The 16,361-nt window shown below is 41.1% G+C and overlaps 1 protein-coding gene across 3 annotated transcripts in view; it reads right to left on the reverse strand.

The window, feature by feature from the left end:
- ATG2B (autophagy related 2B) overlaps positions 1 to 16,361 on the reverse strand; it is an 88,411-nt gene that overhangs the window by 22,338 nt on the left and 49,712 nt on the right. For all 3 annotated transcript variants that reach the window (XR_013346426.1, XM_077819331.1, XM_077819330.1), the window contains exons 23-32: positions 15,020 to 15,100; positions 11,313 to 11,419; positions 10,992 to 11,084; positions 7,053 to 7,123; positions 5,262 to 5,338; positions 4,755 to 4,925; positions 3,987 to 4,128; positions 3,007 to 3,209; positions 1,449 to 1,675; positions 724 to 832 (exon numbers count right to left, since the gene is read on the reverse strand). Coding sequence is in view for 2 of the 3 variants with exons in the window: in XM_077819331.1 (XP_077675457.1) it covers positions 724 to 832; positions 1,449 to 1,675; positions 3,007 to 3,209; positions 3,987 to 4,128; positions 4,755 to 4,925; positions 5,262 to 5,338; positions 7,053 to 7,123; positions 10,992 to 11,084; positions 11,313 to 11,419; positions 15,020 to 15,100 (1,281 nt within the window). In the remaining variant the exon portion in view is untranslated. The remainder of the gene's footprint in view (positions 1 to 723; positions 833 to 1,448; positions 1,676 to 3,006; positions 3,210 to 3,986; positions 4,129 to 4,754; positions 4,926 to 5,261; positions 5,339 to 7,052; positions 7,124 to 10,991; positions 11,085 to 11,312; positions 11,420 to 15,019; positions 15,101 to 16,361) is intronic.

Below are 16,361 nucleotides of genomic sequence, written 5' to 3' on the forward strand. Positions count from 1 at the left end.
TGGTTCTGGCTATTTTAAAAAATATCCATCTATTTACTTTAAATTTGCTTAACCAGTAGCTGTTTGCTAATGATATTTTTAATAGGCTCACATTCACCTTTCTAAGTTCCATACTAAAGCTGAGTATATCATTAAAAATAACTAAATTAAATGTAAATTAGCATAATTTGGTTATAGCGGTAATAGACTGTTGTGGCAAATGGTATTAATGATGCCATGAGGTGACCAAATATTACTGAATATCAAGTTACGGAGTAACCCCAGACATCTCACAGTTAATTCTGAGGGAAATGTCTACAACAATGTCTTCATAATAGCAATTTCAATTTTGAGTAAACGGAAAGGAAAGTTTTACCATGATAACGATAGCAAAAGTGATGGGGAAAATAGGATTCTGTCAAAATAAAAATACTTTAAGGACTAAAAGCAAATATTTTAATAACTGTTCAGCTTCCCTCATTTCAAATATGGTTGCTAAACAAACAAAGTTGCACTATGACAACCATGCAGCCCTGCAAACTCATTTGGTAAAAAAATTCTAAGTCCATCACTCAGCATAACTATGTTAATGGACTTCTGCATCTAAGTAAGATTAATGCTCATTTTTACTGGTAAGCTTTCTAGCTTCATGGAGTCAAGAGCTCATCATTAGGGTTTATAAAGTCTTTAGAATATATATTATATATGCTCTCGTGTCTGCAGATTTTTCTGTTATTATCTCACCTTGCTTAACTGTATTTCCATTAAGAAGTCTGGGTTCCTTCCTCTTCCCCCACATGTCGTACTACGTCCATGTCTTGTTGGTGTGTGAGAAGGAGAACTATGAGGACTACTAGAAATGGGAGAAAAGAAGTATTTTTTCTGAGTTTAAATTGAAAGTCGGCCCATACCATCTCTAACCACACAAGAATACATATTTTATTGGGTTTTACTAAATATTTTTTTGGTTAAAAAAAGAAAAGGAACACTGAAAAATTGCTGTATTAATGTAAACTAAAAATATTTCTCTCATTTTCACTGTAATAGTTATGCAGAGCTTGAGGCACTGAAAAATATTATAAAACATATACACTGTTTCCACTGAATTACCATTAATAAAATAACTCCTATTGTTACCCAAAATAATATTCACTCTCCTCCAACCTGCTTAATATCCTCAAAACAGACTCCATTCTCCACAACCACCTTCAACACACTCATCCCCAATTAAAGCTACTCCCCGCAGGGAAAGCTTGGGAGAATACATTTGACTTTCAATGTACCCTGTAGGTCAACAAATTTGAACTCGTTCAAATTAAGGGGTGGGAGAAATACATTCCAGAATTAAATTGAACAGGATATTCATTATAAAAAGAAAGTACATTAAGTTCATCTAACTCTTCGTTTTGAAATCAAATGCAGAATGTGTGGATCTGAAAAAGAAATACTTAGTTACCTAAAGCACTTACATAAAACTTTTAGCTGGAGAAGAAGTAGGTACAATCCCAAAATCCTTTCCTCCATAAAGATGCCAAACAAGAGAGATTTCCTTCACAACATAGCGAACCAAAGGGATAGGAAAATGTAGGGGGGCTTTGCTCATATCTGTCTTTTTTACAGGCAGGCTGAAATGATTGTCTTTTATCAGGATTGCATCATCAACCATTATTTTCACTACTGGCTCCTCCTCTTTCTCCTAAGAAAGTTACACAGGAAAGTGAGTGCAATTCTTAATTTCTTCATTCAGTTGTTTAATTTCTTCAAGATGAAAACAGATCAGTGTCCTCTTTGCTTCTATATGAAGAATATGGAATACAGCCCCAATAACTGTTCTTGTTTTGGTAATAACAGGTTATATAAGGAAGCTGTGGAATCCATGCCTTTGTGGGGTTTTAAAAACAGATTAAACAAAACACCAATCAGGGATGGTCTAGGTATGCTTAATCCTGCCTCAGCATGGAGGGGTGTGGGGGTGGACTACACGACCTTCTGAAATCCCTTCTAGTCCTACATTTCTATAATTCTACGATTGCATGGCCTCAAGACTCAGGACAGCTTTGTCTTGAAAGTTGGCCCCAATGAGATAACCTGATATCTCCTAGCTATGAGAGATAAAGTAAACTGAAAATTGAAAGGAAACAAAATATGTCTCTTCATCCAAACTGAAAAATTAAGTCTTAAAACAGTGTGGAAGTGCTACTATTATGCTAGTACTGCTGGAGGTGGAACTTCTGAGGGTTAGCCAAGTGAACGGGGGGCTCAATATCAGACGTCTAGAGTTGACTCTGGTCTGTCTAGATAAAGGCAATTTATCAGTGATAGTTTAGTGGTGATATTATGAGAGAAGAGAAGACTTTTTACATGTCAATACTCTGTCTCCTAAATCTTTTGTGCAGTGGTGAGTGAAACACTGGGAGTTAAGAACTGATATTTTTGCTGATGCTGTTGCTGTTTACCCACAGAAACTTTTGTGCAAAGTTTGGTAATACAGTCTATAACAGCAATGGAAAAAGGCTGGCATTACTTTTAAATTAAAACTTGGATTTTCTGATAAATGGATACAAGACAAATGCTTCAAGGATAAAATATCTTGGTAAGTACTGTACTTTTCTTATAAGCCTTTTCAACTACACTACATGTCATGATTAAAGATATGTTGAAATGCCAACACAGGAAAAATGCAAATTTGCAACTAAGTGATAATCATAATAGAAGAGGACTAAATAACATTTATATATATTCTAGTATATTTGTTGTCATTCCTGGGAGGAACAATGCATGACGTGAATTCTCAGGTTTATTCCAAAAAATTGCTACATATCTTTTATATGAATAGTGGGACTTCCTCCAAAATGGCAACATTTCAAAGATAACGAAATATAAGGAATATTCTCCCCTCCATACCCCTACTGCCCACCCATCAATGTCAGCAGACAGTTGGTAGAAAGTTACAAAATCTAAAGGGACAGGTCTCAAATGTACTTTCCTCAGTCTGTCTTAGATTTCTTAATATTAGGAGCTTCTTACAGAAACAACAGCTTTGGGTGCAAAAAGAATACAGAAGTCGTCATTTTCAGTAGGTATGTCTCCCATCGCCTCTTTAATCAGATGGTGAGTGAATGAAGTGTATGTGGGACTTGGCTCTTGCGAGATGTTCCCACTTTCATCTGGAAACAGGAAGAGATCTGAGCAAGCTGGTTCCTGGGTTTGAGACTTTTCATCCAAGATTCCTGACATAAAGAAAGGCATTTCAATGGAAATATCTTTATAAGATACACCCAAGATTAAATGACTGAAATTGTGAAAATTAGAATAGTTCTAAAATTAAGTGTTAAAACAATCAGAAATAAAATATGCATATTATCTGGCTAATACATTCCTAGCATACAACAAACCCATCTTTCTAAAATTAATCTACTATTAAGACTCAAAACAGAGAACCTGTGGAAACTGTCTTTACTACATAAAAACTGAAGATCTCATAATCAAATGAGACTCTTGACATGACAGCAACCAATGTCTAATCTTCCATTCCTTAGCAACAGACTTGAGAACATAGCCTCTCATCTTTCCCATCACATCTTACAATACAATATCCTTAACCAATGGTATTTAATTCTTACCATGGCAAAAAAAAATCACAGTCCTCCTACATAATCAATTACCTTGTTCTTTCTCCTAATGGTTTCTCCCTAGATCACTCTCCTGAATCTAAGTTCTTCCTTTGATACTGCAGACTACTACTCCATCCTCCTGGACTGCCTCGACTGCTGTGAATGAGCTCCTGGTTTCCTACTTGATGTCTTATCACTTTATGTCTGCCCAGATCCCTAACACACTGAGTCCCAAAGGGTCAAATTCATTGACTACTGTTCTAACTACCTGCTCTTATTCCATTACATATATCTGAATTTAACCTTAAGTTGCTACTTCTGCAATACTGGCATTAAGACTGAAATCTGATAGAAAATTTTGAAGGATTAAATGTGATTCTAGGCTTCTTCTACCATTAGATTGTGGCCCAATGGGGGAAGCAGCTTGATGGATCTCAATTTCCTCCATAGCATCACTCATCAAATCCCGTAAAATCTGTTGTTCTGCTTCAGCAAGGACTAGTCCTTGGGAAGATGGTCGGCTAGAGGCATCTGCCTACAAACAGAAGAACTATATAAAGTTACAATTATAAAGAAACTGAAGCACTGTGCTTAACAAGTATTTATGAATATGATTTTTACTTTCACGGTTTGGTATTCCAGTGTAAAACCACAGTGTGGAAGATAATTGCATTTTAAAATAAACATGTAAACTGGGACTATACCCTAGATTATCCAGACAAAAAGGTTTTAGCAAACATTTTGAAGGTCTGTAACATCACTGTTGAGTGTGAATACACGCTGTATTAGAGAAATGCCTAGGTGTTGCAGTATTTGAAATAGTCATATGTGGACAGGCATATATATGTCCTAGAATCTTGTCTTCAAAAAGAGAATTAAGTGTATCAGGATGGTATCTAAGGGATTTTGTACTGTTGAGCTTACATGTTGAGTGCCAAGAGGAAAGGAAAAATTATTGCAAAAAGCAATTACTGTGAGAACTGCTTCAGAGACATTAAGCCCACACAATAAGTTAAGTATTTGTGGGGAAAGTTCTATAAAAAGTATACATTAATTATTATTACTATGATTATTATTGTGGAAAGCACAGCTAATGTGTCTGATTAGAAAATGTGATGATGGTAGTGTGAGGTGAGTTAGTGTTCCTTTGCCATTTCATACCTTGGTTTTCCGCTTGACGACTCCAGGTTTAATCTCTGTTTTGCTAGGTGGATGCAAATCGCCATAACTCGCAATATACTGTATAAGATTCATTAGCGCAGCACAAGAATCTGAGCATGTTCGGATATGGATTACATCACTGGAACTGTGTAGCTCAAAGCGTGGCTTAAGCTAGGCAGCAATAACACAATGTCAGAAATCTATCCAAGATCAATTTAACGTTCCATATGAAGAGTATACACAGATTTATTGTTATCTAGATTACTTAGTTGTCTGATCATTCAATATAAAAGCTTTAGAAACAGAGCATAATTGATAAACTACTTTGGAACCTGAAATCTCACAATCTGATGATGAGAGAAGGGATGTTTTAAAACTGTTAAGTAGGATTTGATCCTAAATGTGATTTAAGCTTTTCAAAATGTTTTAAAATCAAAATACAAAATATGTATTTTTATCATTTAGGATTAACATTATTATTTTATTCTTTCTATTTTAAGTACTTACTCTCTCCCCATCAGAACCAGGTTTTACTGCTGTTATGGTGAGTTCCAAGAGTCCCATATCCATAACACGAATATAATCTGAAAGTCCAAATGAATATTTTAAACACTGCCCAACATCAAATGTCATCTTAAATTCTGTTTGTTTTTTAAATCACCAATTATTAATCTCTGTTAAGAAGCATAATGAACTAAATTTTGTTTGTTTTGGTCTTGTCAACACACTTTATGCTTCTATGTTGCCTTACATCAGAGGAGCTCTCTGGGCTCAATCCTCAGCTATTTCTGGTTTACATTTGGTGCAGCTGAGTGAAGAAGAGAAAGGTGGCTTTAAGCCACCTGTCCATTTCCCCAGTTCTTGGCCAGATGGGGCCAAATCAAGGATTACTCTGCCAGCTAAGAATCAAGTAGAGCACTGCACGCCCTGCCCGACCCCTGCCTGTGTGTTATGGAGTAGGGTGCCAACAGGTGGCATAAAACAGTGACCTGATAGATCCTTCTTGGAGCTGAACTGGCATACAAGTTCTAGGCTAGTGCCCCCACCACTTCCTCAGAAACAGCCCTTTAAATACCTTAACACACAAGCAAGCGTCCTCATTTTTGCTTGTTATTTTGTTCAAAATTTCCTGTTAATTTATTTATGTTTATTACAAAAAGTAAAAAAAACATGGGATGAAAATCAGTGGAAAAATTTAACTTGGGTTTTCTGGGTAAATATCAGCATTAATATTGGGGGATGGGAGGACAGAAAAAAACCAACAAATAGAGAAAAGTAAGAATACTTCTGACCTGGCTCCCTGCTCCAGAAGGAGAGGTGGTGGCTCAGTAACTTGGGTGGCCCAGGTTATTGAGCTGCCACTTCTCCTTCCAGAATGGACCCAAAGTGAAAGAGGTGAAGGAGGCAAGGACACCGTCTCCTCACACCTCTTCTGCTTCTGGGCCTGCTCTGAAAGGAGAGACGGTATCACAGTTAACAGGGAGGACCATGTTACCAAGTCATCATCTCTCCTTTTGGAGCAAGAAGCCAGGTCTGGAGGAACAAGGGGGTCCTCAGCTGCCATCTCTCTTTCTGGAGTGGGGAGCTGGGTCTGGGGAATTCTCACACGTCTTTTTTTAGGACTCTAGCATGGATGTATACATATGCATGTTCATGCACACGTGTATCTTCCACTACATTGCCTTGAAAGGTATGTTGTGGGGGGGATGCTGATCATTGTAGCAATGGATATAAGTCTGTAGGTTTTGCACATGTACTGGTTGGGTCTGGTGCCGCTTGTCTGTGGAGAGCTTGCTTCTGATAATTAGCTTAGAGAGGCTGGGGGGCTGCTTGAAGGCCAGAAGAGGGGGCTCAGGAAATATTTCTTTCAGGATGGGGTCCCCTTTGAGTATGGATTTTAGTTGTTTGATGATATCCCATATGGGTTCCAGTATGGGGTGGTAGGTGACAACTAGGAGTGTGCGGACGGAGTGGGTTTTATTTCTGCATTGAACCAGGTTCCGTGGAATGGGCCACCCAAATGCTCCAAGAGAACCTGCTAGAGCCATACAGAAAAGAACTTTTATTTCCTTGTTCTGTGACATGACCCTGCACATACAGTTTAAAATTACACTGGTCACATTTTTCTGCTATACTACATTACACATTCAAGTCTAACTTGCTGCTCACTATAAACCCAGCTCTCTTCTCCAGTAACCTATTGGACTGTTTTTAATATTTCTGTAGATTTCTTTAAATTCTGAAAGCTATATTTATAAGGTTAGCATATGGTTACTATTGCTTCTAAAACACCCTTACCTCTCTGCAGATTCACTGTAACAGTGTTGCACTTGTCGGACAAATGCAAAGCAGCCTCATCCAAGATTATTCTACAGGAGAAAAATGGGAAACAAAAATTCCAGGTTAAAAACTGTGCACTTCACACAAAGTAAATGATATGACATTATGTAAAAAGCCAGAACATATTTAAATCCTAACGTTTTTACTCTCCATTGTAACAGTTTTTAATAACTATCCTTTCATCTGGCTGTAAGGACATGGAGACTATTATTAGAGAATAAAATAATTTTAATTTTTACTATCATCAGTTTAACCTTTTGTGGGGTTGTAAATTATCCAGGGCTACATGTAGTCTCCCTAGATCAGAGGTCCCCAAACTGTGGGGCACTGTCCCCAGCCTTGGTGCAGCTCTGCTCCTGGCTCCGCACCAGCCCCCAGCCTTGGCCACTGGCTGCGGCTCTGTTCCAGGCCTGGGGCTGAGGCCAGGGGCAGAGCCGCACTTGGCCACAGGCCTGGCTGCTGGCCCCCACCACAGCCCCACTCCTGACCCAAGGCCCACCCCTCACTGCGGCCCCAGCCTCAGCTCCTGTATTCCTGTCCACGTCAGTCTCCCGCATCTCCCCAGAGCAGGGACCCTGCTCCCAGCCCTGGCGGGGCACGGATGGGGTGTGTGTGCTGGGGTGACCCTCAAAAGTTTGGGGATCGCTGCCCTAGAGCCTTCTGGGAATAATGAGTAGATTCCTTGGAAGGCAATACAGTTAGGCTAACCTTTCCTTTATTATATTATGGCAGAGGTTTAAAATATTTTTAACAACTTAACATTTATTTCCAGAATACAGCACTATTACAAGACCATTTAAAAGGATACCACAAAAGGGACAGGTGATATAAAACAGGGTTTAAATCCAATAAAAATACCAAAGAACCAATACTCAAGTAAAAATAGGGGAATAACAATATTAATTTAACAAAAAGAAAAGGAGTACTTGTGGCACCTTAGAGACTAACCAATTTATTTGAGCATAAGCTTTCGTGAGCTACAGCTCACTTCATCGATGATGTAGCTCACGAAAGCTTATGCTCAAATAAATTGGTTAGTCTCTAAGGTGCCACAAGTACTCCCTTTATTTTTGCGAATACAGACTAACACGGCTGCTACTCTGAAACCTAATATTAATTTAGGATGAGCTATAACCATTAAGTATTTCTTTATCTACTATTCAACCTGACCTAAGCAAATCCTTGTTCTAAAGATCTGAAGATGCCATCGTGCTCAGCAGCCCACACACAAACACCTGATTTTACAATATTTTTCAAGCATATTTAAAGGTGTCACAACAACAATTAGCAGTGGGACAAGCAATCCACTCAAGAACAATGGATTTAAGCAAACCAAGGGATTATATACAGGCAAAGTATAATACACAGTCTGGAATAGATGTAATTCTCCACTTGAGGAGAACATTTTCTCCACAAAAGACAGAAAAAATGGTTACTAACCTTTCTGTAACTGTTGTTCTTTGAGATGTGTTGCTCATGTCCCTTCCACGTTAGGCGGCGTGCGCGCGCTGAGTGCACAGTTGATGGAAATTTTTCCCTCAGTGGTATCTGTTGGGCAGGCTTTAGTACACTCTGATGCTGCGCACACATGTACCGGTATAAGGGGCCTGGCCAGCTCCACACCTTCTCAGTTCTTTCTCACAGGCTAACTCCGAAAGGGTGAGTTGTGGAACGGACATGAGCAACACATCTCAAAGGAAAACACTTACAGAAAGGTTAGTAGCCACTTTTTCTTCTTCAAGTGCTTGCTCGTGTCCATTCCACATTAGGTGACTCCCAAGCAGTACCTTAAGAGGTGGGCTCAGAGTTCACGGACATGAGGATTGCAACACTGCTCTACCAAACCTGGAATCATCTCTAGCCTGCTGGGTGACGGCATAGTGGGATGAAAAAATACGCACCGAGAACCAGGTCGCCGCTCTGCAAATATCTGGATTGGCGCCTGGGCCTGAAACGCTGCTGAGGAAGCTTGAGCTCTCATCAAGTAGGCAGTGCAGATGGCAGGAGATGGAGCACCCATCTGCTCATAGCACGAGTGAATGCAGGAAGCGATCCAGGATTAAATTCTTTGGGCCCAAACTGGCAGACCTTTCATTCTGTCTGCTATTGCCACAAAGAGCTGCTTGGATGTACGGAACAGTTTAGTCCTTTCTATATAGGAAGCCAGGGCATGCCTAACGTCCAAAGTGTGGAGACACTGCTCCTCCCTATTCTTGTGTGGTTTCAGGAAGAATACTGGCAGGACGCTATTGCAGTTTCACGCTAATCAGACTACTTTCAGAAGGAATGCGGGGTTGGGGGGTGAAGTTGAACCTTGTCCTTAAAGAACACTGTATACAGGGGTTCTGATGTAAGGGCCCTGATCTCTGAAACCCTCCTGACCAAGGTAATCGCTACCAGGAAGGCAACTTCCAGGAGAGGTCCGACAAGGGGAATGATGCCAACAGCTCAAAGGGAGGGCCTGTGAATCTTGACAGGACCAGGTTTAGGTCCCATGGGGGAATGGGTTCACAAATCTGCCGGTATAGTCTAAGCCCCTGAGGAAGTGAATGGACATTTTGTGAGAAAAAAACGAACTCCCATCCACCGGAGGGTGGAAGGCTGAGATGGCTGCTAGATGTACCTGAACTGATGAGATGAGTAGGCCCTGATGTTTCAGATGAAGCAGATACTCCAGCACAGACTGGAGAGGTGACCTAGAAGGTGAGATGCCTCACTGGGACAACCACACGGAGAAATGCTTCCACTTGGCGAGGTAAGTCGCTCTAGTAGATGGTTTCCTACTACCTAGCAATACCTGGCAGACTTGCTCCAAATAGGCCAGCTCTGCTGGGTTTAACCATGGAGCTTCCATGTGGTCAGGTGGAGTGCCTTAAGATTCGGGTGGAGCAATCAGACATGATTACGCAAGATCAGGTCTGAAGGGGAGGGAGCGGCATGGGGGTCACTACGGACAGGTCCAATAACATTCCGAACCAGTGCTGGCATGGTCATGCTAGGGCCACAAGAATAACCTTCTTTCTGTTGTGCTTGACTTTGAGTAAGACTGTACATGAGAGAAATGGGGGGAAACGCACAGAACAGGTGCTTTGTCCAGGGGAGCAGGCATCTGTAAGAAGGCATCCGTGAGCAAGCCTGGGCTGCTCCTGCATAGAGATCAAAACTACTGACACTTCCTGTTTACCTGGTTGCAAACAGGTCTCTGAGGGGAGTCACCCGCTGCCGGAAGATGATCCTGACTATATCAGGATGAAGGGACCACTCATGGTGAGAGGAGAAAGATCTGCTGAGGTGATCTGCCAGATTGTTCTCAGCTCCTGGAAGGTGAGAAGCTTCAACGTGGATCGAGTGCTTTATGCAGAATTCCCATAAGTAAATGGCCTCTTGACACAAGGGGACGAGCATGCCCCTTCTTGCCTGTTCATGTAAAACATGGCTGCCATGTTGTCCGTAAGGACTTGCATAACCTTGCCTGCAATCTGGGATAAAAACATGCTAGGCGGACCCCTCTGTGCTCTCTGACATTTATATATAAGGAGAGTTTCTTTTGGGACCACAGACCTTGATTCCTGAGGTGCTCGAGGTGAGCCCCCCAACCTAGCTTGGATGCATTCAAGATTAGGGATACTGAAGCATAGGGATTGACAAAGCCTACCAACCAGGGGTCTCTCCACCGACCGAGGGAGGCGAGGACCTGGGCGGGAACTGTAAGCACCAAGTCCAAAGAGCACTAGAGCCAGCCCGATGGATACCATTGAAGGAAAAATCTCCAGCAACTGTGAATGTGGTGTGCCTCACCACCTAACGTGGAATGGACATGAGCAAGCACTCGAAGAAGAAATAAAGGCTACCATGGTTATGTGAGCTTCCATATTTTATGAACACTCTAATTTATACCTGAGAGTAGAAGAGGACTTATCCAGTGCAACATTACTGGAAATGCTGAAAGTTTCAACAGTAAGTAGAGATCTGGTTGGCAAAAACAAAGGCCTAACAACAAAAAAGGAGAAAAAATGTTAATACATCCTACATATTTTAGAAATGCAACAATGCAATCTTAAAGGTTGATCAAGAGTTATATTTTTAGTTATAAAATTTTCTTCAAAACAAGCCTGCACAAATATGCATTCTGATATGTAAACTGGAGTATTCCTAAAGAGTAACTAACTAAACAGTTACTGCACCATAAGGAGACAAACATACATTTATTTTATTTACCTGTAATCAAGAGCACAACTCCAGAGGTGTATATGAAAAGTTGTAATGGAAGCTGGAGGATTATATCCCAAAACAGGCTCATCAGAAATATTCAAAAAATATAAAATCTACAAGCACAAAAATATGATTATGATCTTTCAATATATGCTAGTTTAGTAAACATGGATTTTTAAAAGACATAATCCTTAATACATAGTATAACAAAATGTTTGAGAGAGAGAAGGAGGGGGAGAAACTCAAAATATTACGGGGGCATTTACTCAGTAGTTGAAAGGAAGGGAGAGTGTTCTATGTAAAAAGGGCAGAACATGTGAGAAGGAAACCCCCAAACTGTTGAGAATTAGACAGTAGGAATGGAAACCTTTTAATCCAACCCAACAACTACAAAAGTGCATGTTAGTTCCGACATAAGGATGTAAGAACTTAAGAATGGCCACACTGGATCAGACTAATGGTCCATCTAGTCTAGTAACCTGTCTTCCAACAGTGGCCAATGCCGGATGCTTCAAGGGTAATCAACAGAACAAGGCAATCATCAAATGATCCATCCCCTGTTGTTCAGTCCCAGCATCTGGCAGCCAGAGGCTTAGGGACACCCAGAGCATGTGGTTGCATCCCTGACCATCTTGGCTAATAGCTATTCATGGACCTATCCTCCATGAACTTACGTAATTCTTTTTTGAATCCAGTTATAGTTTTGGCTGTCACAACAGCCCTTGGCAATGATTTCCACAAGTTGACTGTGCATACTGTGTAGAAGTACTTCTTTTTGTTTGTTTTAAAGCTGCTACCTATTAATTTCATTGGGTAACCCCTGGTTTTTGTGTTATGTGAAGGTAAATAACACTTTCTTATTCACTTTCTCCACATCATTCATGATTTTATAGAATCATAGAATATCAGGGTTGGAAGGGACCTCAAGTCCAACCCCCTACTCAAAGCAGGACTAATCCCCAACTAAATCATCCCAGCCAGGGCTTTGCAAGCCTGACCTTAAAAACTTCAAAGGAAGGAGATTCCACCACCTCCCTAGGTAACGCATTCCAGGGCTTCACCACCCTCCTAGTGAAAAAGTTTTTCCTAATATCCAACCTAAACCTCCCCCACTGCAACTTGAGACCCCTCATTCTGTCATCCGCTACCACTGAGAACAGTCTAGGTCCATCCTCTTTGGAACCCCCTTTCAGGTAGTTGAAAGCATCTATCAAATCCCCCCTCATTCTTCTCGTCCACTGTAACCCATAGGTCCTTTTCTGCAGAACTGCTGGCTAGCCATTCGGTCCCTAATCTGTAGTGTGCATGGGATTCTTCCATCCTAAGTGCAGGACTCTGCACTTGTCCTTGTTCAACCTCATCAGATTTCTTTTGGCCCAATCCTCTCATTTGTCTAGGGCCCTCTATATCCTATCCCTACCCTCCAGCGTATCTACCTCTCCTCCCAGTTTAGTGTCATCTGCAAACTTGCCGAGGGTGCAATCCACACCATCCTCCAGATCATTAATGAAGATATTGAACAAAACCGGCCCAAGGACCGACCCTTGAAGCACTCCATTTGATACTGGCTGCCAACTAGACATGGAGCCATTGATCACTACCCATTGAGCCCGACGATCTAGCCAGCTTTCTATAAACCTTATAGTCCATTCATCCAGCCTATACTTCTTTAACTTGCTGGCAAGAATACTGTGGGAGACCATGTCAAAAGCTTTGCTAAAGTCAAGGAATAACACGTCCACTGCTTTCCATAGAGTCAGTTATCTCGTCATAGAAGGCAATTAGATTAGTTAGGCATGACTTGCCCTTGGTGAATCCATGCTGACTGTTCCTGATCACTTTCCTCTCCTCTAAGTGCTTCAGAATTGATTCCTTGAGGACCAGCTCCATGATTTTTCCAGGGACTGAGGTGAGGCTGACTTGCCTGTAGTTCCCCGGATCCTCCTCCTTCCCTTTTTTAAAGGGAAGGGGGGCTTGCCATGGGGGAAGGGGGCTGGAAATAAATTAAGACAACAGAGCAGACCCCTCTGCTGAGCCCAGCTCCTGCCAGCAGCCAAGACGCAGACAGATCATCGCTCTCCCTCCCCCATGCTGGCTCCTGGCTGGAAAGAGCTCTGGGGAGGGGTTGATGGGGAGGCCCAGGAGGGAGCCGTGTTGCTCTGCAGGGGGTCATGTCCCAACAAGGAGGCTCATGGGCTCCCCTTAGCAGCAGAGTCCCAAGAACCAGCTCACGGCTGCGTAGTGGTGGCTCGCATCCCAGCGGGCTGCCTGCCCTCCCCTGCGCCCCGGAAGGAGGCCTCTCCTCTGGCCACCACTTTGTCCCGCCTGAGTCTCTTCAGCTTCTCCACCAGGTTCCAGCTGAAGATGTTGCTCTTGTTCTGGGATCTGCTAGGCCCAGGGGCACCACCGTCATCCAGCCCGGGGGCCCTCGGGAAAGGCTGAGCCAAGCCTGAACCGCCGAGAGACCTTCCCCGCAGGCTTTCCCACTGCTCCCTCAAGGCGGGAAGGTCTCAGGGCGGATCAGGCTTGGCTCGGCCATAGACCTCTACCATATCCCCATTTAGTAATCTACATTATTCCCTAGAGTCTATTCCCACCCCCCCCCCACCCACTAATTTGGTCTGAACCACTACTCTTGCCAAGTTTTTACTATTAGGAAAATTCTCTCTCTTATCTAAACTTGCCCATCTTTAGTTGAAAGGTCAACATTTCTTGTAATACTATTTGAGTTTACTCCTCTACATTTTTTCCCTTCAAGTATTTGTTCTCAGCGAGCACAATCCCCCGCTCCCTTAATTTAAGCTACAAAAGTTACATTTCTTCAAACTTCACTCATGTATGATACATTCCATCATTTTCTTTACTGCTCTTGCCCTCCTAGTTCCTTGCTATCCTTTTTATAAAGAGGTACCACCCAAAGGTGTTCCAGGTAAGGCTCTCACTTCAGTTCTGTGTACTCAAGAATTTTCTCTCTTGTCATATACTGAACCTTTATATTCACACATCTCAATATAGCCTTTTATTCTGCTGCAGCCTGGCATTACAGGCTTATATTTAATCAGTCATTCACTCTTGCTCCAAAGTTTTTTATTCCAACTACTACTATTCAAACGAGGTGTGGGAAAGAGATAGGAGAGAAGTGATTTAAGAAATTAAATGAATAGATGGAAATGAAGACAGTTATAGGGTTGCAGATCTGAAGTGGAGAGAGTCCCTTAATAGCCTTAGGGTTGCAGATCTGAAGTGGAGAGAGTCCCTTAATAGCCTTTTTTTTTTTCAGTTGAGAATTATTTATATTATTGGATTCAGAGGTGGACATAAAAATGGTGAACATAATCAAGCACTGGGGTGTTGAGATCTTTTATCTAAAAGTGAGAGAGCAGTCTGAGGTCAACATTCTGGATTTCCTGAAGTTGAAAGGGTAGGATTCAGAATGATCACAGTAGAAGGAATTGTTGCAAATGAGATGGGAAATAATGACACAGATAAGCATTTCACAACAAGATCAAACTCTAGCAATGCTCTGGAGGCAAGAGGGGAAAGAATGTCAAAGGACAGCAATAACACTTCTGAGAACACAGTAAGATAGTGATATTGAATCAAACACAAGCCAAAAGACAAAGATTTTTCACAAAGGATCAGTTCAATCTTTAAAACAATCAGTAGTAAAACTGAAATTAAACATGAAATCAAGAAAATTACATTAACCTGACCTGTTCATGCCAGCTTAGACCTGAAGGCAATACTCTGTGCTGGAGAGTGGCTCCTCTCAGCCCAACAGCAACCAGAAATTCCTGCATAGAAAAATTATGCAAATTAGCGTACATGTTTTGAGATTTGGGACTCTGAACTGTGGGTTTTATCTTGTTCCCATTTAAGTCAACAGCAGGACTCCCACTACCTTCAAGGGGACATGATTGGGTCATAAGTCTGAATTCAGAAATATATTATTTCAAGAAGTTAAACACTATGCATTTACAGTCACGTCATTGAAATCATGGTTAACACAGTCTAACCTTTTTTGTAAAAATTATATTTTATGAATATCAAACCACTATCATTCAGGGGTGCTGTTCTAAACAGTAATGTGAAGACCAAAATAGGCCAAGAAGTTACACTGTAATGAACAAACAAAACACACAATATTCTTTAAAAGGAGTAGATTTTTCTAGTTTTAAGTAATAACATAACCACCTTTCTGTATGTACACACAGCATCTTTTGCCCTGAAGTATCCCAAGGCACTTTACAGATTATATTCACGGGGATCACTCAAAAACGACTGACATGCAACCATATCTAGGGTGGAATCTGGCAGCCATTCTAAGAGAAGAAGCCACAAAGTGACTGTCTTTTTTTTTTTTTTAAATAATGTTCTGCAGTCCTTCCTCTTCTGCTTTGTTGATCATAGGGTCTTTCTGTCTTTTGCTTCAAAAAAGAACTCCTTGGTGCACTGCTTCATCAAAGAGCTTGTTCTCAAAATACTTAGAGAGAAAATTACATGTTCAGTTTGGCTTTCTATTCTACAATCACAAACATCATTTAGCTATAGTACTGCATGCCACAAATCTTTAGAAGTCCAAAGATGCATATGACGCAAATGTTACAGACAGTGAGACCTTATGAAGGATCAATTTTACGTATGATAGTTGGGTCTGAAAGAAAATCTATCCAGGCCCAGATACAATGCGGCTGTTATTATCCTTGGAGAAAGGCAGATGCTGCCTCATTTTAAACTATACAGCGATTTCTAACCCAAACTCCATGGGCTCCTTAGACAACAGGTCTACTTATGAAGAAACCATCATTTCAATAACTAAATAGGCAACAGTCAAATCACATGCTGATTTTAACTTAGGCATCATGTTATACCAATAAAATAAAAACCAGCAGGATCTTATTAAAGGGGAAAAGGCAAAATACCACATTTATTGTGAATACAGAAAGAATCATAGTAAGCAGTTAGTTATAGCTATAACATTCCATTCAATCTCATATTTATTCACACATTCATTCATACAAACACACACACACAGGTTCTGCAAGGTCGTTATCA

Source organism: Eretmochelys imbricata, chromosome 6 (genome assembly GCF_965152235.1).
Source record: "Eretmochelys imbricata isolate rEreImb1 chromosome 6, rEreImb1.hap1, whole genome shotgun sequence".
In the NCBI taxonomy this organism is placed as follows: Eukaryota; Metazoa; Chordata; order Testudines; family Cheloniidae; genus Eretmochelys; species Eretmochelys imbricata.